This window comes from Triturus cristatus, chromosome 8 (assembly GCF_964204655.1).
Source record: "Triturus cristatus chromosome 8, aTriCri1.1, whole genome shotgun sequence".
Taxonomy (NCBI): Eukaryota; Metazoa; Chordata; class Amphibia; order Caudata; family Salamandridae; genus Triturus; species Triturus cristatus.
This window is the reverse complement of record NC_140591.1, coordinates 1,127,868,592-1,127,896,163: the sequence shown is the minus strand read 5'-3', so window position 1 is coordinate 1,127,896,163 and position 27,572 is coordinate 1,127,868,592. Positions and strand designations below refer to the sequence as shown.

Here is a 27,572-nt window from a genome sequence, read left to right as displayed (position 1 = left end):
AAGGAAACTTGGCTGAGTTTAAATTTGTTTAATAATTGGCAGTGGTTTCCTGGACCAGTGCCTACTCCCAAACAATTTTTTTTTTGAGAATTACAAAAAGGAAAGGAGCCTTAAAGGGACCCCTTCCCTTTTGTGAAAGCATTACTAACCCAACTCAGGAGTCGGTCATTTTTCAATGTTTTGTCACCGGATTTCGGTAGCGGAAAATTACTAAATCATATAGGGATACACAATTTGAAAAGGGACGCCTACAAAATGCCCCTTCCAAATTGCGAATTGGTAACCATCCAAAAGCCACTTTATAAGTCGGAAACAAATTTAGCGACCCCAATACGGCTTCAGTACATTAAAAACTGCATTTTAATGGTCACAAACATTGAAACATTTCCAACTGTTAAAATGCTAAGTACATTTGGCGAAAACTGTGGTACTCCTCGTCCATCAAATTCCTTAAAATTACCAGCTTGAGCCATCTATCCATCACAAATGGCAGACATATGCTCCACGATAACCAGCAAGGCCTATTGCTGAAATAGAGAAACCAGGCACACAATGTGGAGAGGGCCAGAGACCACAGGGCTGCAACGGCTTTACCTCTGCATTAGGTCTCGCCTGACCCAGCGCATGCGCTGGTCTGGCGAGACTTTTTGTGAGGGCTCAAAAAAGTGCTACCACTGAAGCCTAGAGCTACAGTGCATGTGCGCGGGCGCGCCCGCCTCACGTTCGCGGCCGCTTTGATGTTCTCCCGTGAGCCAGTTTTTATTTTCCTGTTTATTACTTCTTTGTAGTAATGGTGGCACCCGTGCGCCGCCATTACTTTAGAGCAGTTATAAACAGAAACAAGCATTGGCATAGCCAATAGGTCTCGCTTTTGGGACCTTATAAGTATTTAGTTATGCAACTGTTGCATGGCTAAACACTTATAAGGTCCCAAAAGCGAGACCTATTGGCTATGCCAATGCTTGTTTTTAAGCTGGTAACAGAGTCTCTGGTTGCCTCATTGTCCGAGTCAATATCCAAGGCTTTTCTCCAACTATACTTTACTCTTGCAGTCTTGACATAGCCAACAGAGAAGATAGCATTTGTATTAGAAGTGGTTTGCGGGTGATAGTGGCAGTAGCGGCGGGTATGTGGATAGACTGGAGGGGCGGGAAGGACGGATGACAAACATTTAATTAAAAAGGAAGCAATTACCTGCCGCATCGCACCGCTCTCTTCTGCAGGCACAGGCTCCCAGAGCGCACTGCCGCCAATCCTGAAGCTGCTTTCAAGCTGCTGAAAGCAGCGTCAAGATTGGCATGAGTGCCAATGATTTGCGCTCCCAGTTAGACTTGGAGCCTGCGACTGCTCTCTCCAACCCGGCAACGCAGCTCGGGTTGGAGAGAGCTTCAGTGCGCATGACTGTTTGGCCGGCCAGACCGTCATACGCACTAAATAGCAGTGCAAAACACTCCTTCACAAGCCTATCATCCCCCTGGCCCCGCCTCCAAACCTCAACCACAAAGCAACAATAAAACAATAAGGTTTATTATTGTTTTATTTCACTTTTATTTTGTGTGGCTTCTGGCAGGTGGGGCAACGCTCTTCCGCTTTAGCGTAGGAGCCGCCACTGGATAGTGGGGTAAAGCAGTTGTGGCATAAATAGGTGGTTCACAGTCCTCTTATCAATTCTGAGGACTTCTCAGCCAGATAACTGCAGACCTGCAATAACAAGCCTATTGACTAATCACAGCCAGACGTGGCCTGAGAGAGGGGGGTGACAAAAATATAGCAGACACCTACAGCAAAAAGTCTAGAGAGTCAGTTGTGACAATAAACAACTCAACAACAGTGGCTACAAAGCCAGGACAGGACATGATTAAAAGAGAAAGTGTTATTTTGTTGCGTCTTAAAACAAAGGCTAGTTTGACAATGGAGGAAGCTGCTCTGAATGTGTTGTGCTGCTCTTGCCAGGAACAGGAAGGCAATCATTCAAGTGCATACCATTCTGGCATCGGGATTTTCAGTTCCTGTTTGGTGAAAGGCGGCCATCAGGGCTTCTGCATTCAGCACGTGGTTGTTCTCCTTCCCGTTTAAGGCGTCATCGCCCTGTGAACTCGGCATCCCAAAGTGGCCTAACTCTTGCACCCTGGAGAAGGGGGAGGTCTGTGGGCCAGAAAGAAGTAGGTTAGTGACCAGTCTTCAAAACCACACACATAAGGGCTCACTTCAAGTTCTGTTCAATCCTGGGTGTTACTGAGCACCCATTGAATACCAATGTATTCACCGGGTAGTGTGGTATTTACCGGGTTAATAATTTGTGCACCATTCAGTTTCAGACCTCAGAATGAGGGATGATGGACTGAGGTATGCACAAGTTCCAATGAGGACCTCGACAGGTAACTGAAAACGTGGGTGCCTTTAAAGACTGGGTGCTATTTTATCAAAATGCAAATGGAACAATTTCACAACATGAAATACAATACAAATAATGGATGTCTTCTGCAACACATGACTCAAAGTGCTACAAGAGGGAAAACATCGTTTTTTGTTTATGTTTCTTATTTGTTTAATTATGTTCTCGACAATGTACCTCATTGTCATTCCTGTTTCAATTCCCTAAACCACAAAAGCCTCAAAACATTCCATGGAGCATGTACCGCCCCCCAACTCCCCCATTTTTGCTATACATAACATGGCGATTGTCTTCTCATTCAACGATTGTGTACTGCTCTTCCGCCTGTATATTCATGTGTCAATGTACGTCATTTGATGCACCATCTGTATTGACAGGGGGGACTGTCGTTATTCGATATATGCATGTACCATGAAAACAGGTTTAAAAAAATAAAATAATGGATGCCTAAAAATATTCAATAAAGGCAGCAAACATGTAGATGAGCATGTGATGACACACAACACAAACACTAAGAATAGAAACCAAGAACGCTAGCAGGATTCAGGATGTCCCCAATTCTCCTAATCCTAACCTCTCACTAGACAATCTTGGCCCACATGCCTCTGGAGCGTTCACTTCCAGTGCATCTTGACCAATAGGACTTTAATGACATTTACTACAGAAACCCTTGTTCTGTGATAACAGAAAAAGAGTCAACAGAAGGCTGGTTTGCCCATCATATTAACATAAATATACTGATTCTTGTGTGTGAACTTCCATTAAACTTAATGTTGCCACAGACTGCCTGAGGTCAACAGCATCCGTGAAGAGCTAGCCTGCTTGGTTAGTTGTCCGATGGGCGGAAACCTTTAACACAAGTGAGAAAATCACCCTCTATTATCAATACCTTTGGTGCCTACACACAGCTACTTTTAAATATCCCACAAATCAAGTTGCCATAGAAAGTGGGACTGGAACCCCTTAGGTGTGGCTGGAAACTACTTTTCCACCTCAACGCTATTGCCTGCTCTGGGTAACCAATCGAGGACTACTGCACCATTCACGTGTGATCCAGGGTCACCTGGTGTGCGGTCATCACCAAAGACCCCCAAACCCTTAGCTCATGTGAAGTTGGGCTTTGCATTCTTGTATTGACTCCTGCAGTCATCATTAATTTCTGTACACTTTAAAGATGTCTGCCCACGCCAAATGTAATTTCTACAGATCAGAACACTGTATTTGGAAGCACATTTCCTACAGTGTGTGTTCTAGCACCTAGAGGGCTGTAGAATAGCTTCAAACAAGTTAGTTGCAATAGAGGGTGTTGCAAGTGAGAGGGTTGGTGTTACATCTGCATGTACTGGAAGTTTCCATGTGCAGTACGGGTGGTGATTGTACAATAATTATGCCCTTGTCAAGGAAAGAGGTAGGGCGTATTGCATCTTTGTTGTTCTTATAAGGAAGGGGATGTGTTATGTCTAGGACATATGTCGATGTTACTGTTCAGCCAGTACAAAGGATGATGCATGAATGGAATGTTGTTTGGAATGTTGGCTGTGCGAGTCAGTTGCAGTCTGGAGGCTCCTGGTGAGGTGTCCTATTTTCCAACTTACATCTTATATACTTCTTCCCATTGGAACTATGTAATAAAGAAGTATCCTACATGATCTTGCGAGCCCTGCCTCTTGACTGCAAAGATACATGAATTATAACAGTTGTCCACCACAAACCTCCAGGGGTGCTTTGGGACAGAGGACTAGTGGGACTGCAATGACCTTGCCTATCAAGAGTTCCCCCATCCATGGCTAAAGGACAAGCCATAGCAAGGTGTCTTATTACACCTTCATTTCCCTCTGCAAAGAACATCTCTCAGGGCAAGGCAAAAATCAAGTCACAAGGCTGAATCACTAGCATTTTTCCTAGGCATGGGTTATCGCTAAGGGAGAAGGCAGATGGGGTGTTGTGGGTTGATCTGCCACAGTGCCCAACCACACCATCTCTCTCTCTCTGCAAAGTTCACTTGTTGGGGCATAAGGGGAACGTACAGGCTGAACAACACTCACCTCTCTCTGCAGTGATAAAATCTGGGGCACGGCTGAGCAGTGACACCACTCTCTCCTGCCTTCATCACTCTCCTGTGAAGGATCACTTTTAGGTTTTACAGCATAACCTGCCAAATGTGTCCAATTACACCCTCTCATTGCTCTCCACGGAGAAGGCCACATAACATGAGAGTTGGAAATGCTAATTTGAGGCATGGCCTATCCCAGGTTTCTACAACATTTCCTATAGTAGAAGCTGCTTCTGATTACTGAAAACAACCCTGAGCTACTGCCTAACATAGGTATTTGATAAGTGTAAATAAAGGCTAAATAACGTAAACACTGCCCCTAGAGTACACCAGTCCTGCTTTGGTGAGCACACAGCGTTAAAGGCACAAAACTTGTATCACCAAAGGCTTATGATTCCATTGCAATGCAATACATAGGATGTGTTCGACCTGGACTCTTTGGTCTGATTTCCTCTGTCTTTTTGTGTCTGACCGCCTGTATTATTTGACTGTGCTGAATTTTGTTTTTGCTGGTTTTAGGACTCTGGGCACTTTACCAATGGTGACCAGTGCTAAAGTGCAAGTGCTCCCTGTGTAAACTGTATTAGTGATCGGTTTATCTAGGATTGGCATATTTGATTTACTAGTAAGTCCCTAGTAAAATGCACCAGGTATGCCCAGGGCCTGTAAATCAAATGCTACTAGTGAGCCTGCAGCACTGAATGTGCCACCCACATGAGTAGCACGGCAAACATGCCTCAGACCTGCCACTGCAGAGTCTGTGTGTGCAGTTGTAAACTGCCATTTTGACCGGGCAAGTCCACTCACTTGCCAGGCCCAAACCTTCCCTTTAATTAAATGTAAGTCACCCTTAAGTTAGGCCCAAGGCAGTCCCATGGACGGGGTGCAGTGTATTTAAAAGGTAAGACATGAACTGGTATGTTTTACATGACCTGATAGTGAAAAACTGCTAATTTCGTTTTTCACTATTGCAAGGCCAATCTCTCCAATAGGGTAACATGGGGATTGCCTTGAAATATCTGTTAAGTGTAATTACCCATTGGGAACATTTAGAGATATGGAGTTTGGGGGTCTCTGAACTCGCAAATTAAAAGTACATATTTTGGTGAAGTTGTTTTTTTTTTTTCTTTTAATAATTTTTATTAACAGCGAAATCAGCAGCATTACAGCAGTCATGACACTCAAGTAGCACCTACATAGACAGAATACATGTTGGGCATTAGAGACGATAAGCAATACATCAAGGGCATTTAGCACTGAGACAGAACAAGCATTGAAACAATATGGAGGTAATTACCGGAACAGTTTAGGACCAGGGGGACCCCATACACGCCCTATTAGGCTAGATTATTCCAAGAATTTAGGCCATCGCACCTACTCCAAATTGTCCAGCAGGGCCTGTCTCTCTCGTCGGAGTTCTATTGTGGGAGACATGACTATATCCCCTCGATATTTGTTCCACCGCCCCCATTTGTGATCCCATTTTTTGGGGCAGCCTCGACCCTTGTAGACCGTCTTCTCCGCCACCATCGATAAATCCATATCATTGGCCCATGCGCGCAACGATGGCACGGCGTCCACCCCCCACTTCTGGGCAATATTCCTTTTAGCTATTACCCAGCCTAACGCTGCCCACTCCTGTTCCGCTGGGTGAGGTCCGTGGCATCCCACACATTTAGGAGGCACAGTTGAGGGGAGGGGCGACTGCTTTACCGATGGCCCGCGCCATCTGACGGGTGACTTCTATCCAATAGTGCTGTATGGGGGGCAGGCCCACAGAATATGTGTAAATGTACCTACATGATGACAATTCCGAAGGAAGATCTCATCTGGACGTCTACCCAGTTTACACAACAGGGTTGCATCAAAATACACACGGTGTAGAACTTTGAGCTGGTCCAGGCGGAGCCGCATTGGTATCGCCACTTCCCGAGGGGAGGCCAGCGCGTCCCTCCACTCTTCGTCAGACAGGTCGCCCACATCTGTTTCCCACCTGGCCCGTACTTTCTGCATGGAGTCAGCACGGTTATTAATTAACTTTTTATACATTAAGGAGATAGCCCTGCGGTCCATTGGATCCAGCAGCAATCTGTCTTCCAAAGGCGAGTAATCTGGAAAGGGGGTATCAGTGGGCAGGGCGCGGTCAATAGCATGGCTTATTTGAAGGTAGCGAAAGTGCTCAGAGGGTGCAAGCTGGTACTTCCGCTGAAGCTTCGTGAAGGACGCCTTCTTGCCTTTAACCCATATGTCCCCCACAGTTGAGATGCCGATAAGATCCCATTTATCGAATCCCGCGCAGGCGCTCAGCCGGCCCAGACAATCAGGTTCCCAGAGTGGAGTGGCCTTAGTCAGTCTTCCGTACCACCCCATGCGCCTCTGGAGCAGGTGCCAAATTTCCACAGTTCTGGCCGTGGGGCCAGTCAAGCCTAATTTCTTAGGGTTTGAGTACAGCGCCCGATTATATCCTCCCTTCCCCAGGAGCCAACGATCTGTTCGGAAACTAGGGTTGTCATGAGACCCGAACACCCACTGGTTGATTGCAACCAATTGCGTTGCTTGGTAATAAAGGCGTAGGTCCGGCAAACCAATCCCACCGTCATACCGGCCCATAGTCAGTTTTAGCATTGCGATACGCGGCGGCCCGGAATCCCACAACAACCCACGTAGTGCTGCGTCAATCTTTAAGAAGTAGGACTCTGGGATCGGGATGGGTGTGTTCTGCAGGGCATAAAGAAAACGGGGGAGGGCTAGCATCTTAAAAAGGGCTGCCCTTCCCAGGAGGGTAAGGGGCAGTGTTTTCCAATGGATCACGTCGGATTTGAACCGCTGTAGTGGGCCCTCCAAATTCCGCTCATAGAACAATGCTGAGTCCCCTGTTATGAAAATGCCCAGATATTGGAAACCCTGTAGCGCTACCGGTATACTATAGCCCCTAGGGCTAATTGGCGGGTCCCCCCAGAGGGGATACATCTGGGATTTGGACCAGTTGATCTGGTACCCAGAGTGGGCCCCAAATATATGAAAAATATGTAGCACCCGACGGATAAAACGCGCAGGGGAGGCCAGGTATAGCAAAATATCGTCCGCATATAGAGAGATGCGGTCTTTGTGGTCCGCCGTCCATTTAAGGCCCCTGACTTCTGGGTCATTCCGGATACAGACCGCAAGTGGTTCGAGTGCCAAGGCAAAAAGGAGCGGCGACAGGGGGCAGCCCTGCCTGGTGCCCCGGCCGAGGGAGAAGGAGGTCGAACAGTGGTTATGGACTGATACATGAGCCGTGGGCAAGGTGTATAGAAGTCGAATCCATCCTATCAGCCGAGGACCCAACCCCACACAGGCCAGGACAGCGAAGAGATAGTCCCATGCCACCGTATCGAACGCCATCTTAGCATCGAGGGCAAGCAATAGTGCCTCCTCTTGTAGTGTGGCCGCCCGACCAAGAGCCCCGTGTACACGACGCAGATTACGTGCGGTATTTTGGCCTGGCATAAAACCGGACTGATCCGGGTGGATCTAGGCCGCGAGATATGGGAGTAGTCGGTTGGCCAGCAGCTTAGCCAGGATTTTGGCCGCCACTGCGATCAACGAGATAGGCCTATACGATGCACATTCATCTGCTGGCTTGCCGGGTTTGCGGATCACCACTATTATGGCATTACGGATTTCGTCCGGGAGAGCGCCAGTCTCATAGCATTCCTTATACAAGTTGAGCAGGTGGGGTGCCAGTTTCAGAGTCATAGATTTCATGAACTCTATCGGGATTCCGTTAGGTCCCATGGCTTTTCCGGAGCGAGTGTCCTGGATAGCAGTCAATTTCCTCGAGCGAGATGTCTGACTCCAGAGTCTCTTGGTCTTGCTGGGAGAGGCACTGCACGTCTATGGTGGCCAGGAGGTCTGCCGCCCAGCCCGCCTATGAGTTCTGTGGCGGGGTATATATTTGCTCATAGTACTTTGCAAATACTTCGGCAATGTTTTGAGGGTCCGTGATCAACACCCCATCCGTCCCTTTGACCGCCCCCACCCTTCGCGCAGCCAATTCTTTACGCTCCAGCCAGGCCAACAGTTTACCAGTGCGTTCCCCCAGCTCATAGATTCTGTGTCGGGAGGCGAGGGTACGTCGACTGGCCTCTTCACTGAGCAGTTGTTTATAGTCCCGTCTCTTAATTTCAAGTAGCTGTTGGGCCCCGTGGTTTGGGGTGAGCGAAGTCTCGTGCTCGAGATGTAGTATCTCCGCCTCCAGTTCGCTAACCCGTCGCCTGTGAAGTTGGTTTTTAAGTTCAGTGTTTGAAAATGCCACTTTTAGAAAGTGTCCATTTTCTTGCTTAACCATTCTGTGCCTCTGCCTGTCTGTAGAATCCACGTCTGGGTTACGGTGACAGTGAGGCTCTTGTGCATTCATTCTAGACATCTTAGCTGTGTGACTCCCTTACCCTGACTAGAGTGAGGGTCCCTATTTGGCAGGGTGCAAACCACTGCCAACTAGAGACCCCATTTCTAACAGGATGGCACAGCTCTTTTATGTCTTTGGGTTGTGCAGAGACTCATGTCTCCTAGCTCGCTTTGTATATAGGAGAATGAAAGAGTTAAACAGAGAGTGGAGTTGCATTTTTCTGCCTTCTCAGCTACACCGGCCTCAGAACAAGGGGCACATTGTTTTAAAGTGGACAGATGCATATTGTTAAACCAGCTTTCAGGCAAATAGAATGGACGAGCTCCTCAGAGGCAGCTTTCAAGCGGTTGACAGCTTGAGATTGCCCTGGGACTAGGCTGAATGAAGTCCTGAAAGATGAAGGAGATGAAGTGGTGCTAAATTACCACCTTTGGATGATTGTTTTCACTTGAACATTAGTAGAATGTGCTACTTTTGGATGGAAGCATAAAAGCATCAGTTCAAGTCTGGAAAGGAACTAGATAACACAATACAATACAACAAAAACATAGTGGGACACAACCCAAATCAGCAAAAGTACCCCACCACAAAGGAACTCAACATAACAGTGACAGTACAAACACATTACATCACTATTGCGCAACAGACAATACATAAATTCAACCTCAAAAACCAAAAGTGTGCAATAAGCTAAACAACAAATTACCAACAAACTGCAACCTATGCATGACACAAAACAGCATAAATCAACACAACAAAACAAAAATGCAGCAAAATATAACAAAATCACTTCAAAATATAACTGCAAGGCAAAAATATCAATTTAACACAAAACATAACAGAACAAAAACACAAAAGAACAAATAGAACAAAACAGTAGAAAAAACAAAGAAAAGTTTACCATAACAATGCAAATTAAACAGCACAAAAATGAAACAATAAAGAAACAATAACACAACAAAAGTGAACCACAACACATCGTAATAACAGAAAACAACACAACATAAAAACAATAAACAAACAAACAAATACAACTCCAACGTAATGTTGTTTTGTAGTGTCAGTGTATGATTGTGTTGTTGTTGTGGAATGCTGTTGTTATGCTGGTCAATTGCATCTATTGTAATGTGTTATATTGTGTTGGTGTGCAGGCTATTACTAGTGTGTTGTGTTTGTTTGTGGGGAAACATGTTTGCTGTAATTGTGTTTTGCAGGTGTGGTAGTCTGGTGCTGTATTGTTGTAATGTGCTGTTTCTGTACCTCTACCACAGTATGATTGCTTAAATATGCACAAACAATAATTACATGTTGTTTGTGCATATTTAAGCAATCCTACTGAGGTCAAGGTACAGAAACAGCACATTACAACAATACAGCACCAAACTAACACAACAGCAAAACACCAGTGCAACCTGACCACACATCTCCTTTTATGGCACAATGATAAAGTTACTGCCCTAAACACCAAATAAAGCCAACAAAGGAAGTTCCATGAGTTGGATTGGTCCTTATTTATGTGTACATTTGTCAATACTCCGTTTTCTGTAAATTGAAAAATAGCGATTAAATTTCTCCAGGTATGTTTTCCTTATCACACATAAGCTCACTCACCTTTGTTGATTAATGTGCATAGATTAATATATACATTTTCTGGAAATATTTTACATTTCTTCTACTGGTATCAACATGTAACTTCTAAGGCTTAGCCCAAAGGTTAAATCACTCTTATTTTGGATGGATGCAAACTGTGATCTGACAGGACAGAGGGAGGAATACGTGGTTCCTGCGGTCCTGTAGTGCAAAATTGGGTCACAGCTCAAGCCAAGGCCTAAATAGAGTTTTGGATATTTGACAGTTTATGCACTCAATCGGCATGAACACTGTCCACAGAGCGAGGCAATGAGGCATACCCCCTTAGCCATTTTTAGGTCTGGGCAGAGTGAGTTTTAGCTGCCTGGCAAAGCAAATGCAACCCATACACAATGTACAAAGTAGCAATGGGTCACATCCCCCCAGCCAGCCACTGCTTGTTAGAAGTGTCAATTTCACTATGGATCAACATACAGCAGCCATTGACAATTGCAATTGTCAGAGATGACAAATGGAACTTTCCATCTTTACCACCATAAACTATTTTATTGACACTGCATACATGAGGCCAACAAAGGAGATTAGTAAAGATCTGGGACAAGGAATTACTATCGGCGTCTAATGGAAAATGTAACCAGAAACAAGAGAGAAGCATTCCATGACCAACAGTACACGCAAGTTTAGAATTAGAGAGGCCCATGAACCCTTGCCAAGCCTGTAAGGCAAAGAAGAAAATAACATAACATTTTTTTGCCTACACTTAAGGGATTCTTGAAGCAGAAGAAACTGCCAAAGTTACTTAGAAGTAGAACGGTTTAGAGAGTCTTGATGTTAAACCACTTCAGCCCATGTTGTGTAGACAGTCAGGGCACTGGCTTCATTGTTAACTTCATTACACTATACTTAGGTTGTCATCTTACTAACAGATTCCTATGACACCACACCTCTTCTTGCCATTTTCCTCTTCTGTCCTCCACCTGAAGGAGAATATATCCAACAAAAAATGAACTGCTCTTGTTTTAGCTTTAGTCAGAAAGAACATCTTTCCACTCTGTCTAAAAGAGAACACCTCTCATTCAAGCCAGTAGATCATCACAGAAATAAGCACCGAAAGATCAAAGCACATATCGTAAAATATGTTTTTGAGAATTATGCATCGATTGATTCCTTTACAAACTGTCTGCTCGCCTTAATTATGATTTTTTAATTTTGTCTTAACTCTTCGCCCAGTCCCATTAGTAAGTCGTACTAACCGCTTCGTATTCATTTCACTTTGCTCAGTGCTTACATGTTTTATTATGGAAAACACAATTTCTGAAATCTTCTTGATGCTGCCCAAGAGACCCTGAATAGGTTGTAGGCCATCACACTGATAATATGGAGGAACAGTTGGAAAAGGGTCATGTACCAGATGCCCGCTAATTAAAAAACCTGCACAGTCAATCATGAAGTGTAGCTGGGGTGCTTGGGTACGGCGATCATGTGGGTCTCAGGCGGTGCCAACACATTATTTACTTTGAGGGATAGAAGACAAGGCACAAAACTAGAGTTCTTATTCCCCATGATACAACCTGTATATTGTAAGGTTCCACTGATGACTCTTTCTGCTATTGTCTTATTTAACATCTACATGAGATTACGATCACGATGATCGCACTGGGTTAGTCTACTGTTGCGTAAACTAAGGCTTTGGTTTAGCTCTACAAGGTTTGGTGCCCCCACCCCAGATGCCTGAACATAGCTCAGTGCACGTAGCGCTTGAGCGTGAAAGTACAGATTTGTAAAACCACACAACCTACAGGTTGTTGCAACATCACACAACCCCATCGTTGATATGATGTCCGTGATTTCTGGGTTGCTAGCAGTCCCTTAAATTGGGGTCAGGGACGCAGTAGTAATTCAAACCCAATTTAATTCTTCAGAATATTCCACACAAGTTCTGTACCAAGAGAAAAGACATTATGTGTAAAATTATTTTATTTCAACAGTCTCTCTCTGTTGCTTAGCACATGTAGAATAACCACACAAAATAGTATTAAAACAGCACTGATGGGCACTGATGAAGGTCACCAACAATGAGAATAATATGAACATCTCTAATGCAGTTGAAATGTCATTTGACAACCTAATACCCTAAAGACTGCTTCTATGCACTATACTACAAGAGTATGGAGTACTTTAACTTGCATTTAGAGGTTCTCAAGATTCAGGGCACTGCATACCAGTTTTCAGCAAGAAGTTGTAATTATCAGTTGTCATGAGAGTGTGTTTCCTCGAAAGGAAAACAAACATTAAAAGAGCTCAGCTCCGCTCTTCTCAGAGTTGGCTCGATACCAGCTCTCAGTATAGGACTGGATGCTGCAGCTGTATGGCAATCTGGAGGTCTCTGTCAGGATCTCTGGCAGTATCTTGTGCAATAACCTGGGCAAAGGCCCTCCCTCCTCTCTACCTAAGTGGCCACTTGATGAGCCTTTTATATTGTTGACCACCGAGCCTATCTTGCATGGGCAATTTTTGAGGAATTTCCAACATCACATGTATGTCAATTGATATATGCTAATCTTAAGAGACACTAGTATAAACCAGTACGGTAAAAATATGTCAATTCAGACTACAGTGTTTATTTTATTTCTTTATCTGACTTTGTAATATACATAACAAGGCACTTGTCCCAGACTGATGTAGCATTAGGTATCTTATCGATGCCATTGCCTGGATGATTTTACAGTTTCACAGGTTCCACAGGAAGGACAGGCAGCATGTAAGTCAAAGATAGACATGCTGATAATCAGGCAGAAAATGGAGTCAAGGCTGCTCAAGATGGAGTCTGGCCTTGGGGTCTTTGCGTCACTACATTTTTATGCAGACAGTGCACAAGAATACATTCAGACACCTTGTGTTCTGCACCCTTTTCACAGACTGATTTGTAGTCTGTGGGCCAAGGCGTGCTGGGTGCCACAGAGTACATCTAGGTTACATTTCTCAGAGATAACAATTAATCTCTTTCAGTTAACATTATGTCTTTCTTATTTCAAATGAACTCTATGGTAATGAGAAAGAGTGACGCCTTTAAAGTGATAAAACAATTACAATACCGGGGCATGCTCATAAAAGTGGCTCCCTATATGGACACATTCTGCATAAATGAGACTTACAGTGCAGCCGCACTGCGGCCTTTGAGGAGTCCGCAATCACAGAAACCTGCCAAAAAGGTCTTTGCACATAGAGGCGACATCTGAAATAATCAGGTGATATGCAACGTAGCCACCTAGAAGAACATCCTTTCAATTGTTAAAGCCATCATTCATTGTATTCATGTAACATCAACAAAACAGTAAGTTGTGAAAGACATAATACAGGTAAGATTTTGTGTGAAAAGAAATCACAGCAGTGAAAAGCCTTTACTGTTATGCAGGCATCCGTGATGCGAAATCCATGCCAACTCTTTAAATTAATTAATATTTTGACAGATTTTAAGTTTTTAAAAAATGTATGAATACTTTCATAAAGTATTCAAAAAGAGGATATATTAACAGCGAGTGAATATTGAAGATGCTATGTTGGAGGTCCTTTTCTCATCAACTGCCCCAGTTCATACACCTGCAAGATAGCCACAGTTCCCATCAGATAACCAACAACAGCCACAAGATAACCATCAGATAATCAACTCACCAACTATGATCTACGCCTCTTCTCTATGTACATACTAGTCTAAGGGGCTTGTACCTAAAAACCATATACAACTGACTCATGACCATACATGCACTTCACGAAGAAAAAATCTATTTCATTAATTTCTTCTTCAGTTTTTTTCATAGTGCAAGTCTAAGCTTCCATAAATTTTACTAGATTGCACGAAATCTGCAAACCACTTGTTCATTCAGAGAACTGCCTCACATGCTAGTTGTTTTCCACCATAGTTTGTTTTTCACAAATTATTTCTGTAAAGCAACTGGCTAGGATCACACAGTTGAGGCAAAACAGTAATTAATAGGTTTGGTACCATTTCTTCGCTGTTCAGGCAGACTTCAAACAATGGGTTGAAGGCGTTCACTTGTTTAAGTCTGATAAGCAGGTTTTCCACTAGGCTATCTCGGTCCCGCAGATCAATGAACTGGAAGGCCATTTTATGCCGTATGCTTATGATGATGGGATTAGGAAGCAGGCTGGTGTCTTCCATCTTCTCCACTGTAAACACCTGTCACGGAGGAAACCACAAAAGATATATTAGAAAAAATAAAGTAATAAATAGAACACACGGGAAAGGTCTCACTGAATATTCCCAGAACTGCCTGATGGACATTGTGGGTCATGGTCAGAGGAAGTAGGTTAAGCCTACTGACCACAACATTATTTGATCCATTACAATGTTGGCATGTAGATTCTTTCCCAGAAATATCATTACCCACCAAAAAACGAAACATTAAATGAAAGGAAGGACATGAACAGGGGTGTGTGTGGGCAGAGTGATATCACCTCGTTTACACACAATACTTTATACGAGATCCGAGTAGAAGACTGTAGGGGAATAGGAGTCTTTTTTTGAGTCCCATCCTGGCATGTGCAGATTGTCTGTCTGGTTAGGGTACAATGCATGACCCAACTAGGTCTTGTACAACTGTAATCTGTCAACCTACAGATGATGAGATGGACTCTTTCTAATAAGCGAATGTATGCAAAATCTTGGCAATTAAAGACTGCATAGATACTCATTGTCACCAATTTTGATTGGTGCACCATTTGCCTGCCCTTGTATTTGGCTAAAAATGTACAAGAGAGGGGCAATATTTTGCTCATTTCTGCTGAAGTCACCATTTTGACTGCTTTTCCTATTGTCATTATAGTAGTCAAACAATGAAGCCCTCTGATTACCTATGGCTCAGTTTACGCCATATAAATATCTTTAAACAACCAAACAATTCAAACATGTGCCTCCAAACACTATTGAATGTCATGATACAGAAGGAAATGAAGACAACAAGCAGGGCATCTTAGATGCACTTACTTCACACTTTCTTGTAAATATCGCCATGTGAAGACAATACAGAGGGCTACTTATTGCCGTACAACATGCAAAATTGATATCACTATCCTCAGGGCAAGGCTACATTCAAAATATAGGGCAAAGGGCTGCACCTGAACTCCTTAAAGCCAAACACGGTATGGCCATGCAGGGACATATGTAAAATATGGTCCTGCACCTCAGGCTATAATCGAGAGATACAACACGCATGGAAACAGAAGATCACACATTTAGCCTTCTAGCTGTTAGCATGTTCTACAAATTACAATGAATAAAGAAATAATCAAATGGCGGGAGGCAATCTTGTTCTTCTCATGACTGAGGATTTTTGCTATTTTTTCGGTGGTAGAAACTCAAGGATGCCTGTTATCTTAAAACAAAACCCATGCTTTTAATAATCTATCAAAACATACATGCTGTCCAGGTGCACAATCAAAATAGCTCTAGTGAAGACTTTGCAGTAATAGCTGTCTCAGCTGTACCTGGGTAAAGGTAATGGAGATACACTGTTTTATGATGACTGGCACTCATGTACGTAAACAACGGAGGACCTGTAGGTGAAGTCCTAAACATATACTATGGATATGAGCTGTAAGTTAACCGGATATCTATGGTCAGTGATATTTCCATAGAGGGTTTCAAAATATTCCACAGAAAATTAACCATCACAGCTGAGAGACGACAAGGAGTCTCCCCACTAACTCATAAAAAGCTCAAGCTACATGATGGTTCGGAATATTGTCTGTGTCGGTGCCCTTTACCTCATTGGCATAAATGTTCTCCATCTCATCGTAATCAGTGACGATGCCCTCATCACAGAAGGGAGTCCCAACAGGGAAGAAGGGAGCACTTATTCTTCCTTACATTGACATCTCATTGCAACACCACTCATTAAGGATCTGTAGTAATGGCAGAATATCTGGGAAAAGCTGGCTCCTGACTTTGGAAATGGTTGACTATTGTCTGGAGAGCAATGAAGTATCATATTCGATAACACAAGTAAACAGTGCTTCCGAAACTGGCATTTAATCAAGGAGTTCAGTGCCTGCTCATGAATGTGAAGTTTGCATTCTGTCTTGTTTTGATGACATCTTATGCCTAAAAACCAGGACATGCACTCTGAAGCAGCCCTGAGGATGCAACCGGAGTGGGAATTTAAATATTTAATATAACCAGCAAAATATTTCTGGTAATTGTTTAGTTGGCCCTCTTGCAATTCTCTTGCGTGCTGGTATCCAATCGGGTGCTCTGATACGCAAAGGTCTTTAAGTCCCTTCTGAACTGAGAGACAAAGAATTTCAAGAAGATGGGCAATGTTTTATTACTCTAAGCATATTGTGCTCCACAGGAAAGACTGTGCCTTCTATGGACCTTATTTCACCCTTCCACAGACTATCCTTCTTGTTTCAGAAGGGGATCTGTTGGTCTATATTGATGTGCAAGATTGGAATTCTTTCATTTGTTTCTTGAAATCTCACTGTTCAGTTCTGTGATGTAAGTTAGAGATTCTTCCCTCTGGTCCTTACCTAGATGTCAGAACCTTTGCAAAGGTACTGAATACGGTGCACTCAAATTAATAAAGAGTTCTTGCATCATCATACTTCGATGACTGGTTAGTCAGCGACAGATAGTGACAGTTTTTGTGGTGAAGCGATTGCCTAGCCTATGACAGAGGTCTTGCCAGGATGCTTTGTATATGCAATTCTAGTAAAAAGGGGTCAATCAAATAAATCATATGAACATGTTTTTTAAAATCTCAGCACAAGTGAATCAACCATGAATTACAAATATAAACTTAGAATCAGTGTATCTCTATTACACAATAATGTATATTAGATGGGTTACAAGACCTTCAGATACAACACTTTTAGTACATCTTGCAGAGCATTGTGAACAACAGATAACACATGTTTCGCCCCTTGAGGCATGTGCGCCCAGGGCTTTTCAAGGCTTTGTTCTATCAGCACGAATAGTCTCAGGTCAGTACCTGTCAGCTCTCATAGAGCTGTGCTATATAGCAATTGGTTTCAGGAAAGTCAGGATGCGGTTCGCGGTAGATTACGATGGGGTTGGCTTGTCCATTTTGAGGGATCATTCTGATATACCAGCAGATATGACCCCATTCATTTTTTACAAAAGCTTTTAAATAAACAGATCCTTTTTCTGTAGCATACATTTCTCACATGTTTTTGTCCCTGCACAAAACAAGCAGTGGCAAAGCACAAAACAAGCATTGGTATAGTAAATACCATGCAGCACAAATGTCACACCTATTGGCTTTGTCAATGCTTGCTACACTTTGCAATGTGATGCAGCTGCCTCTACATACTGCAGTCTGTTGCAGTGATGTTAGGTAGAGCCACAAACATCACGTGAGTCACTGAATCTATCATTGCTGGGTGTCCTTCTGCGAAACCTGTTCTCCAGCAAAATACCTCTGCTGGTGCTGTCATTACAAATGTATTTTGTTGCAGCATGTGGTGTTTTAATTTTGTTTTAAACAAAACACTGCCAGACTGTAATGTGGAGCACTGCTGCAAGCACTACCAGTGCTGCTTGCTCTTCTCTCCATCTCCTTACATTCACAAAGATCGAGCTTTTATATATGGAGGAAAATCAGTTTACTCTAGTGTACAGGCTTACACTGTTGTGTGTTAAAGGTTTTGCTGCTAGCTGCAGCAGGCCAGTTTACTGTGGGTCGCAGGACTCTTGCATTGCTGCTGCCTTCATAACTCTAGGGGTGGTAGGGCTGTGTCTGCCAGTGTCTGTCTTCTACGGCTGGTGCTCTTCTGTACCTGTTCTGTATATGCATGGCTAGCTATGGGACACAAGTTGTGCCTGTTCTGTGTGTGAGGAAAGCTTCTAGTGTTGATTATCATGTGGGACCTGACAACAGTATTCTATATGCATATTTTAAGCCACAAATCATGATTTGATAGTGACTTGCATCAAAATTCTTACAATACATTTCAACCAAATAAGAAGTTGGGTATTGGTGTTTCTTTTTACATTAAAGTATCTACATTAATGCAGAAGACCAGCAGGCTTGATAACTCTGTTAGTAGAATGAGTGCACACTCAGGCATTTTAAAGTTGTTGGGGTAGACAACCAAGTATTAGAAGGAACAAAATACTCCCTACAGTAAGGTAAAAGTAAACATAATTCAGCATCAGTCGTCAGAGGTCAGTGACCACAGAGAACTCAGCCCAATTCCTCTGCGTGACTTGCAGTATCCTTACATGATAGGGGTACTTGTCTCCTATATAGCAATGCAACACAGCAAAGCTGAAGACAAATTCGACTACAAGTTGTAGTTGGTTTAAATATGACCTCCTTAGACATGAGTGCAAGAGAACGAGGTGGGAAAAATACATAGCTAGCTGTGTTATTACTTCAAACAATAGCTTGCCAGGGCATACCTCTCTAAGTGGAATGACAACATTGCAGGAGCCATCTTCTTTGCTGGCAAAACAAATGTAGCTGTCCGACGCGTAAATCCTGCCCGCTGTGTGGCAGCGGCTGAAAGGTGTCCAGAGAGAGCAATCCGCCACCTCGTGCAGCCTCTCCTTCCGGGGCAGCTTGAAGAACGCCCGGAATAACTCGTTCTGCCACCGGTCTTGCAGATCCCTAGTAGGATTACAAAAAACACAATTGAGATAAGAAAACTAAGTTCTCTCATACCTCTTAGTGTCCCAACTAGGGGTGTGACGCAAGCCCCTGTGGACGCAAGCCCCTGCGGCGCATGATGGCTACAACGTTTCAGATGTCCATAGCTGACAAGTTTACAATTTACTAAAGTGTGACATTTCCATATTTGCTGTATCTCCCAATGTGACATTTCCATGACTTAAGTGTGACACTTGGAGAGACAAGTGGATAACCTGGCTCTGAGATGCCACCTTTGGACTTTCAATTACTATACTATCTCTTTAATGAAGGAAATTCCACTTGTGGATTATCCTATAGCCTTATAGCCCTCCGTAGCGGGCTATACTGGCTATTAAAGGCCCGCTCTAGCGTTAAAGGCCCGAGCCGAAGGCGAGGGCCTTTAACAAGGGAGCGGGACTTTAATAGCCGGCATATAGCCTAGCTACGAAGGGTTATAAGGCTATTAGAACATTCTGCCACTAGAGGGCAAAATGCTCTAACAAATAAAACAAAGGCTTTAGGGAGCGCAATGGGATTAAAATCCCCTCAGGCTCCCTGAAGCCTTTATTCACAGCCACAGCTGTGAACAAAGAAGCATTGGAATGTAGGAGCTCCGGGCTTATACTAGCCATTATAAGCCCGGAGCTACTCCATTGTTTTCAATGGAGCGTCCAAAATTCTAATGTTCCGATACAAAATTAGTCTTTCCCCTAGCAATTAGAGGACAATACCAGCAATCCCCTGCCACAAATACATCCCTGGAGGTCATCTTCCACCATCATTATCTGCCAGTGAAATTGTGTGATTGGTTCTCTTCCTCGCAGGACTTGGACCCTAGATTGCTTTGGTATCATTAGCTACCTTGTCATTCACAAGAGGAACTAACATGCCAATGCTTCCGTATATTCCCACTTTGGTAGTTACCAATGTGTTAGTACAAACATTCCTAGTGGAACTAATGGCTCACATGCTCTATATATGTCCATCAAAATACTGCATTAGAAGCCTTACATGGTATCCTTACATGAGGTGTAACTGATCCTCGTCGCATTTTGTACTTGTAGATCTGCATCTATTATGAGAAAAGCAAAACTACAAGAACCAGAATGAAAAAGATTAACAAGCATCTGCAAAGCAATAGGTCTCATATTACTTAAAGTTTGAGCTATTGGCGTTGCAAATAATAATGCAAAGCCAATAGCTCAAACTTTCAGTAATGCGAGACCTATTGCATTGCAAATGCATTGCAGAGCAAGGCAGCAGGTGCAGAAGCCGATTGAAGAGTTGATTAGCATCAATTGCAAAGTTACGTAGCTCTGAAAAATAACTCTTTCCGGAGTGAACCGAGAAGCCATCTTGGTGAGATCTCTTCCCACTGGAGCATGCCCAGTGGCACAAAGAGCTAACCATTACCACTATATTGACAAAGCCCCCATCTGATTCAGGTTGTTACTAGGCATCACGTAGTCCCTAAGACCGTGCAAGGCTAAGCAGTGATCTTCGAGTTAAAAAAAAAACAAAAAACAACACAAAAAAACATGGCCGCGCTTACTCCTCCCTCAATGTAACCGATAACGAGAAAGAACCTCCTCGTCACATACACTACATGAGGCTTTGCGCTTGAGAAAAGCAAGGTTGAAAACACCTCCATTAAGGATTACAGCTAACTTTTCACGGAGGCAATGCAGAGAAAACACACCTGCTTAGCCTTGACCATGCGCACGTAGTTAGGCTGATTAATACGTTACAGAAGTGGAGCTTCAACTCGGGCACCTACTTTCATTATTTCTGCAAGTGCTTCCTGTTGAGGTTTAATTTTTGTGACACTGACCTGCCTGTCACCAACAGCGGTCAGATTCTGCACCAGGAACATCCAGAAGACAATGCCTACATCGCGTTATAAAGAAGCGATCTTGGGGGGGGTTGGTGGGGGCAGGCAAGCAGTGTTCTGGGAGGGTAGGCATGCTTAAACAAAAGCAAGTAATTTTAAAAGAAACCTAATGAAACATGAAGCGAGGCAGCCTTCCGTGGAGCGGGAAGGGGAAGCAGCGCCTTACTGCAGATTTGGCTCGTTTACATGACAAAGCATATCTGTTGTTTCCCAAAGTATGTGGTTAATGCGGCGCCGCTGGCAACTTATGGCGCACTGAGGTGCTGCAACACAAATATCGTGAACTGCTGAGAAGCTGTTAATTTTAATTAAACAAAAAGAAAATGAAGCAATCTTGGCTGGGGCCTGGGAGCGGGCAAGCTGTGTTGTGGGAGGGGTAAGGGGGTCTGCATGTTTAAAGCTAAAGCAACTAATAACAAAATCTGATGGAGCATAAAGCAAGGCAGCCGGCCGTGGAGGGGGAGGGAGGGTCTTTAAAAGATAGAGCGTGGCGTCCATGATTGGCTGCCACGCTGGGCCACGAAAACACGTGGACTCTGGTTTGCTGAAGCAGAGCAGAGAGCCTGTTGTGCCTGCAACAGCAGCTAGGAGAAAGTGATTAAGAAAATAGTGCTGACAAACAGTAAATAAAACAGTGAGTACAACACATCTAACAGGGGCATTCCTCATGGGAGGTTACAACAGGATAAAAGGGGGCACTAAGGAGGGACTAATGAGCCTATTAACAAATCAAAAGCTGCCATTTACAAAGGACAGTAACAGGAGCCAATTGAAAAGATGGGCGGAAAGTAAACGGAGCTCAAAATCCGTACCTGAATACAGCATGTCTCGAAGAGACAGCGCAAGCGCTGCCTAGACGAGACCTAACAAAATAGGAGTTACATGTGACATGAGGCTACTTCAGATCTCTGCTGTACTAAGGCTTTAATTTTCCATTCACTGAAGCTTTTTAGGTGATAACTGAACAATTGGTATGAATGTACTTCTTACAAAAATAATGTGCTTGCAGGTTATGGCTTTTAGGGGCAAATAAAATAGCAGATCTTTTTAATCACAAAGTGTTATATTGTTTTTCCTTTTCTCCTGACAAATTATGACAAATCATTTGTTCCCTCCAGATTGTTTTTATTTAAAAAAATACTTTCAGTTGAAAATAACAGCATTCATCAATTTTTTGTTGCTCCCTTTTCTGCATTATAAACCATGGTAACAATCAACATCTGGCAAGTTGTTCCTGATCACGAGTGATATTGTTTTCAGCCAACATTAGTCAGAAGGGTCAGCTAAACTCTTTACCCTGTATTTGTGTCATCTGTTCAGCCATACGTCGCTCAGATGCTGTGCCGTCTGTTTCTGTTTTACACTGTCGGCTTCCAGTGCCGGAGAGGTTTAAGTGGTCTGCCTGAATGTGGCAGGCGGTATGCCGAGCTGCAGGGGAACATTCTGTACCGGCTGAGAGGGCATCACTGGTCCTCACAGCACAGATTGAGGTCCAGGAGCACCGGCTTCTTTGGCCTTCCCGTAGAGAAAGGTAAAAGAGAGCTCATACAAGCAAGCCTTTAAGTGGGGTAGGTCCCTCTGGGTCTGAGACCCGGTAGTAATTAAAAATGGACATTAAGATGGGTCCCTACTGGGCCCTGGAACCATGTCCTTAGTTTTAATGGCAAAAACACTAATCTTATATTGAAGAATGAATGTAAAAACGGTTGGGTAATGTCAGCGGTTTAGTTCCAGTTTATATTTCACATTTTACTTAATCTTGCATTCGCTACGAATGTTAAGTACTTTCAGGATGTTGTATTTTTTCCGTGTAGCATATTACTCATGTATAGCGCATACTTTCAACTGAGTCACTCCATGGTGTTTAGAACTGATAACACGATTGACCGCTCTGTAGATGAGGCTGGAGGCAGTGCAAGTTTCTCACTGAGTCTGTCAGTAGGTCAAAAAGCTGTTCAACATTCATGGTCGTCCAATCCTTGGCTTCTCGGCAGAGCAATGCTCACCTATTCCAGTTGCAATTGTTATTCTGTGCAAATGTGTATAAAGAAGGTACACAGCTGTCAAATTATTGACAAAGTTAAAGTAAAAGAAAATGCAGTGCTTAGAGGTGAATGAGTGCGCTAGAAATGCTTTGGGGGTGGTGAAGTGAAGGAGATGCGAGGAAGTGCATTCAGAAGGGAGTGACGAGTAGACATGAGGTGTAAGATATGCTGATGGACAAGTTGTGGAGAGAAAAAGGGCATGCATGTCTAATATAGTGGGACCATAACGAGAGAGATTGAGAAACTGAAGTCCACTTCCCCCCTCTTCCACAGGCCTCAGTAATGTTTAATTCACAGTCTCACAATTTCAGAAGTGACCCATTATGAATATTCATTATTTGCAAAAAATGTTTTTTGTTACTCATTTATCTTAAACAGCTAACAACAATTGACAAAGCCAATAGTCCTGGCTGGAGATATATATATATATATGGACACAATAACAGGGAGTTCAGGGAGGAAACAACATTTTGGCTGAATGGCACACTATGGAAATGCAGTGTATGTGTTTAAAGCACGCCTTTAGTCATATATGGTTCGATCCTTTTAAAGAGCTCCCACTTTTTTCATCGCACTTAAAGCCCTGCATACACGTCTAACAGCGCTGGGAGTGGGATGATCAGCGACCCAGGCCTCAATCTCCACTCAATGGGGCTTTACAACTGATCTCAACCTCTTCACGTGTTGCACTGGCAGATTAGGTGATCACATCCCTGCAGACCGACATGTCCCATGAATCTCTGCTACTTCATACACACGCCCAACTGTGGCGGAGAAGGTAATGAAGTTATGCTCCAATCATAGCGCGGGGCACTTTCAAGGGGGAAGATAGAGTTGCTTTGTGGCGACTATTCACCTGATTGGCTGCATAAGGCAGAGAGATGGGGATGTCTGCAATACACAGATGAAGGAAACAAACCCACTAGTAGGCTGTCCCTGGAGCTCAGCTCACATGCGTGATTAATGTAGATCCTGGAGGTGATGCAGAGAGATATACAATATGGGTTAATCTAATACGAGATGCGTGGTACTTGGCAGAGCTGGTATTACCCTCTCAATGCAAAGATATGGGTGCCTGCGGGATATGGGGGTTCTTATGGGCCTGCACCTCACTCTGCAGGGCACACCCAATAACATATTATTACGCCGCTGGCCCCAACATTCGTCTTCTGTAACTGTTGAACAATACAAAAATAAAATGATACTCAACAATTCACTTTTTCCAAGAAGCCATGAAACCAGCCCAACACCCACACGGAGGGAGACAGTCCTTCTAGCACCAAGACGAGGTGCATACCAGCAAGTGACTGTTAGAAAACAAATACCATTCTCAGACAAGGGAGGCAAGCACAAACAAAAGACGGATTATTGCACATGCAACGAAAACGAGGTGAGGTCTACACAGTACGACTAATGTGACATCTTCGTTTTTAGAAGTTTCTAGTCCTGGCTGGCTACCTGCCACTGCGGTTCCAATGTTTCATCTGGATCAAGCATTTCATTCACTTAAGTTCTTGGCCTTCCATAAAGAGGCTGGAATATGCATTTGCCAAATTGAACAAGTATTGCCAAAATAAATTGGGTTTGCTGTTGTACAGTCTAGGCATGGACCTGCCACATGCCTCTGCACAATCGCACATAGATGGTATGTTACTGCTGCCGCCACATGTGTGACTTATGCATGCACATACGCAGACAAATCAACCCACCACAAATAAAGCACAACAAATTGGACAGGTAGTTGACATACAGGCATGGGTGGAAAGAGGGAACAGACAGTATATTAGCACTACAGGCAGTTATACCCACAGGCCAAAAACATGCATGCCCCTTGCAGCGCCCAACGGAGGAAGAGGCATCCATGCAAATATAGCAACATATACGGGCCTTTGTAGGCTCTACAAAAAAGACATGAATTCCACTGTATGCACACACAGAGGCAGCCATAAACACACAAATGTGCAGTCACACATACATATGCTGGGACTGGATGGCTCGATGAGCTGAACACTTGCAGTTTACCAATGCGCGGATCTAGATCTCGAGTTCGAATCCCGGCAAAGAAGATTTTCACTCACCCAAAGTGGGTAAATCAGTTTAACAAAAATTGGGTAATAATCACGCCAATTGAACACAGCGATCAGCAGAAGTGCTGTATTTAGCACTACATTAAAAAAAAAAACATTTTAAAAAAAGATACAAACAACAGACAAACGTTTACAAACAACAGACAAACAGGTAGTGGAATTAACAGAAGGCTACTCTTATAGATTGATGGATGCCAGATAGACTTATTTTTTTAAATCACTCTCCAAGGAAAATCACATTAAAGGTGGGGGGAAAACAAGGGAGGGTCAATGAAAATGTAATTATTAAACCTCTTCTTAAAGAAATCACTTGCATGGCAGTGGAATACCTCCATTTTGTGCTGTATCAGTTTTGTGTGTGATGGAAGCTTGCACTGCTGCTCCTTTTACTACCATATACAACATTTTCTCGGACCTTTATGGTAAAGTTGATATTTCACTTTTAAAGCCGGTTTCATTTTACCTACATCTCTGCTTCAAGAGAAAAGAGATACAAAGCATTCTGAAATATGCAAGTAAATAAAGTCTTGGGCTATTAGATTGCTAGGTAAGTGATCGATTTACTCACAAAAAGCACATCAGGATAGCATGTTTTGCTACCACTGGGGTGGCCTACTACTCAGCTTTCCATACGGCAGTAGCAAGTAGGTCTGTGGAGGTTGTCCTCAAGACATTCTTCTCTCAGTTCAGTAAAACAACTGCATGCCCTGCTATCAATCGGCGCCTTGAGGCTACAATATTAAACCCTTTGCGCTTTATCAACAGCCCTGCCCCGTTTACACTGGGTGGATCATAACGGCTGCTTTTGCTGAAGGGACGTGGGAGGACGCCTCTTTTTAAGGGTGGATACATGATTGAGAAACTCATGTTTTGTAACAGATCTCTCCGAATGTGTCAAAAATGCTGCTCACGAGATGATAAATGGAAAGTTCACAAAGAGTCACTCTGTGCTATAGCGCAGGTCGCGTTCCACCCCCACAATGAGACCAATTGAAGAAAAACATCCAAGTAAAACAAAAAAATGATATGAATAAAAATGGCCAAACCTCAAAAACATGACTACTCTTGATGCTCCTTCGTCACACTGATAGTTCTCAGGATCGTTAAGTCGATTACCCCGGTTAATGAATTCATCTATTTCCATAATCAAAATTTTGCATATCCACTCTTTTTGCTGAAAATTTAAATGGACTTAAAGAACAAGTGACGTCTCTTCGGTAATGCTCCTTCCGGTGCAAACACCGCCTAACCGCCAAGACTTCCTTTTTTGATTTCCCGCAGGTGCCGCATTGGATGTGGAAACTTTTCCAGCAATAGCTCCCACATCAACTTTTGAATAGATACCAAAGCAGTACACCTCCCTAAAGGTGGAACATCTGAGGAGTGGGCTTCACACCAGAAAGACCTACAGACCTGAGCAGGCAAAATGATCCTCCCTGCGGACAAGAAATTTGATATAGTATCAACTGGTTAAGGTGTGGTCGGATGCCCACACGTAGCCTGGTAGATATTGTGCACAGAAACATCCTAACTAAAGCATCAAAGGAAGCATTGGCTCTGGTAGAATGCGCCTGAAGACCCTCAGGAGGCTCCTCATTGGCCAAGGCATGTCTTGAAAGGGTTCATTTGTGATCTCCCAATCCCCTCTTGCATCGGCAAATCCAACTAAGAGTTGGTTGTCGATCCGGTTCCCCTTTGTCTGATGGATATAGGGGCTAAGGGGTCTCCAACCTTTTTACTAATGAGAGCTACTTTTGTTCAACAAAAATCCTCTGAACTACCAAAATTATCAGTGTTGTACGCTTCGTACAAGAGTACATTAGTGGCCACCCTATTCAAGACTACCAGTCGTGGTCACCTCAGTGCAGGATTGCTAGCAATCATGTAAAAATGGCATAGTCAGTTTGGAATACTTTTACAAGAGTAATACAGAAAAGCAACAGCTGCAATGCCCCCTAGCACAAAGAGAATAATATGAGTAATAAGTCTCCCAATGCTGCATGATTTATCATTCAAATATCAGCTTTAAATAAATATATTTTTGAAATATTTGGTTCTGAAAATACACCCATTTCCACATCAAAAAACACACTTTTAAATTTTGTTAAACACATTAATTCAACCAAGCAAGCATTTCTGATTTATTATGCTGGGCTGCACACGGGAGAGCTACTCGCGGATAGCTGGAGAGCTACCAGTAGCTCACAAGCTACTTGTTGGAGAAGCCTTGGCTAAGGACTCCCTTAGTCTCCAAATTGTGAAGCCTCTCCTCCTCAAAGGTAAGTGGTAGAGAGAAGAAGGCAGAGAGCCTGCCAGACTGCCCCACATGGAAGGGCAACATCACATTCAGAAGAAAGTATGTGTGAGCACGAAGTACCAACTTCAGGACAAGAAGATGGTGTAAGGAATCTGCACTGACAACGCCTGCAGCTCACGTATATGGTGCGAA

The 27,572-nt window shown here is 43.5% G+C and overlaps 1 protein-coding gene across 2 annotated transcripts in view; it reads right to left on the bottom strand.

The window, feature by feature from the left end:
- The window catches only part of TBC1D8 (TBC1 domain family member 8), a 415,888-nt gene that overhangs the window by 145,259 nt on the left and 243,057 nt on the right, over nucleotides 1–27,572 (bottom strand). For both annotated transcript variants that reach the window (XM_085622761.1, XM_085622760.1), the window contains exons 6-8: nucleotides 18,872–19,079; nucleotides 14,432–14,626; nucleotides 1,984–2,145 (exon numbers count right to left, since the gene is read on the bottom strand). In XM_085622761.1, the coding sequence (XP_085478887.1) occupies nucleotides 1,984–2,145; nucleotides 14,432–14,626; nucleotides 18,872–19,079 (565 nt within the window). The remainder of the gene's footprint in view (nucleotides 1–1,983; nucleotides 2,146–14,431; nucleotides 14,627–18,871; nucleotides 19,080–27,572) is intronic.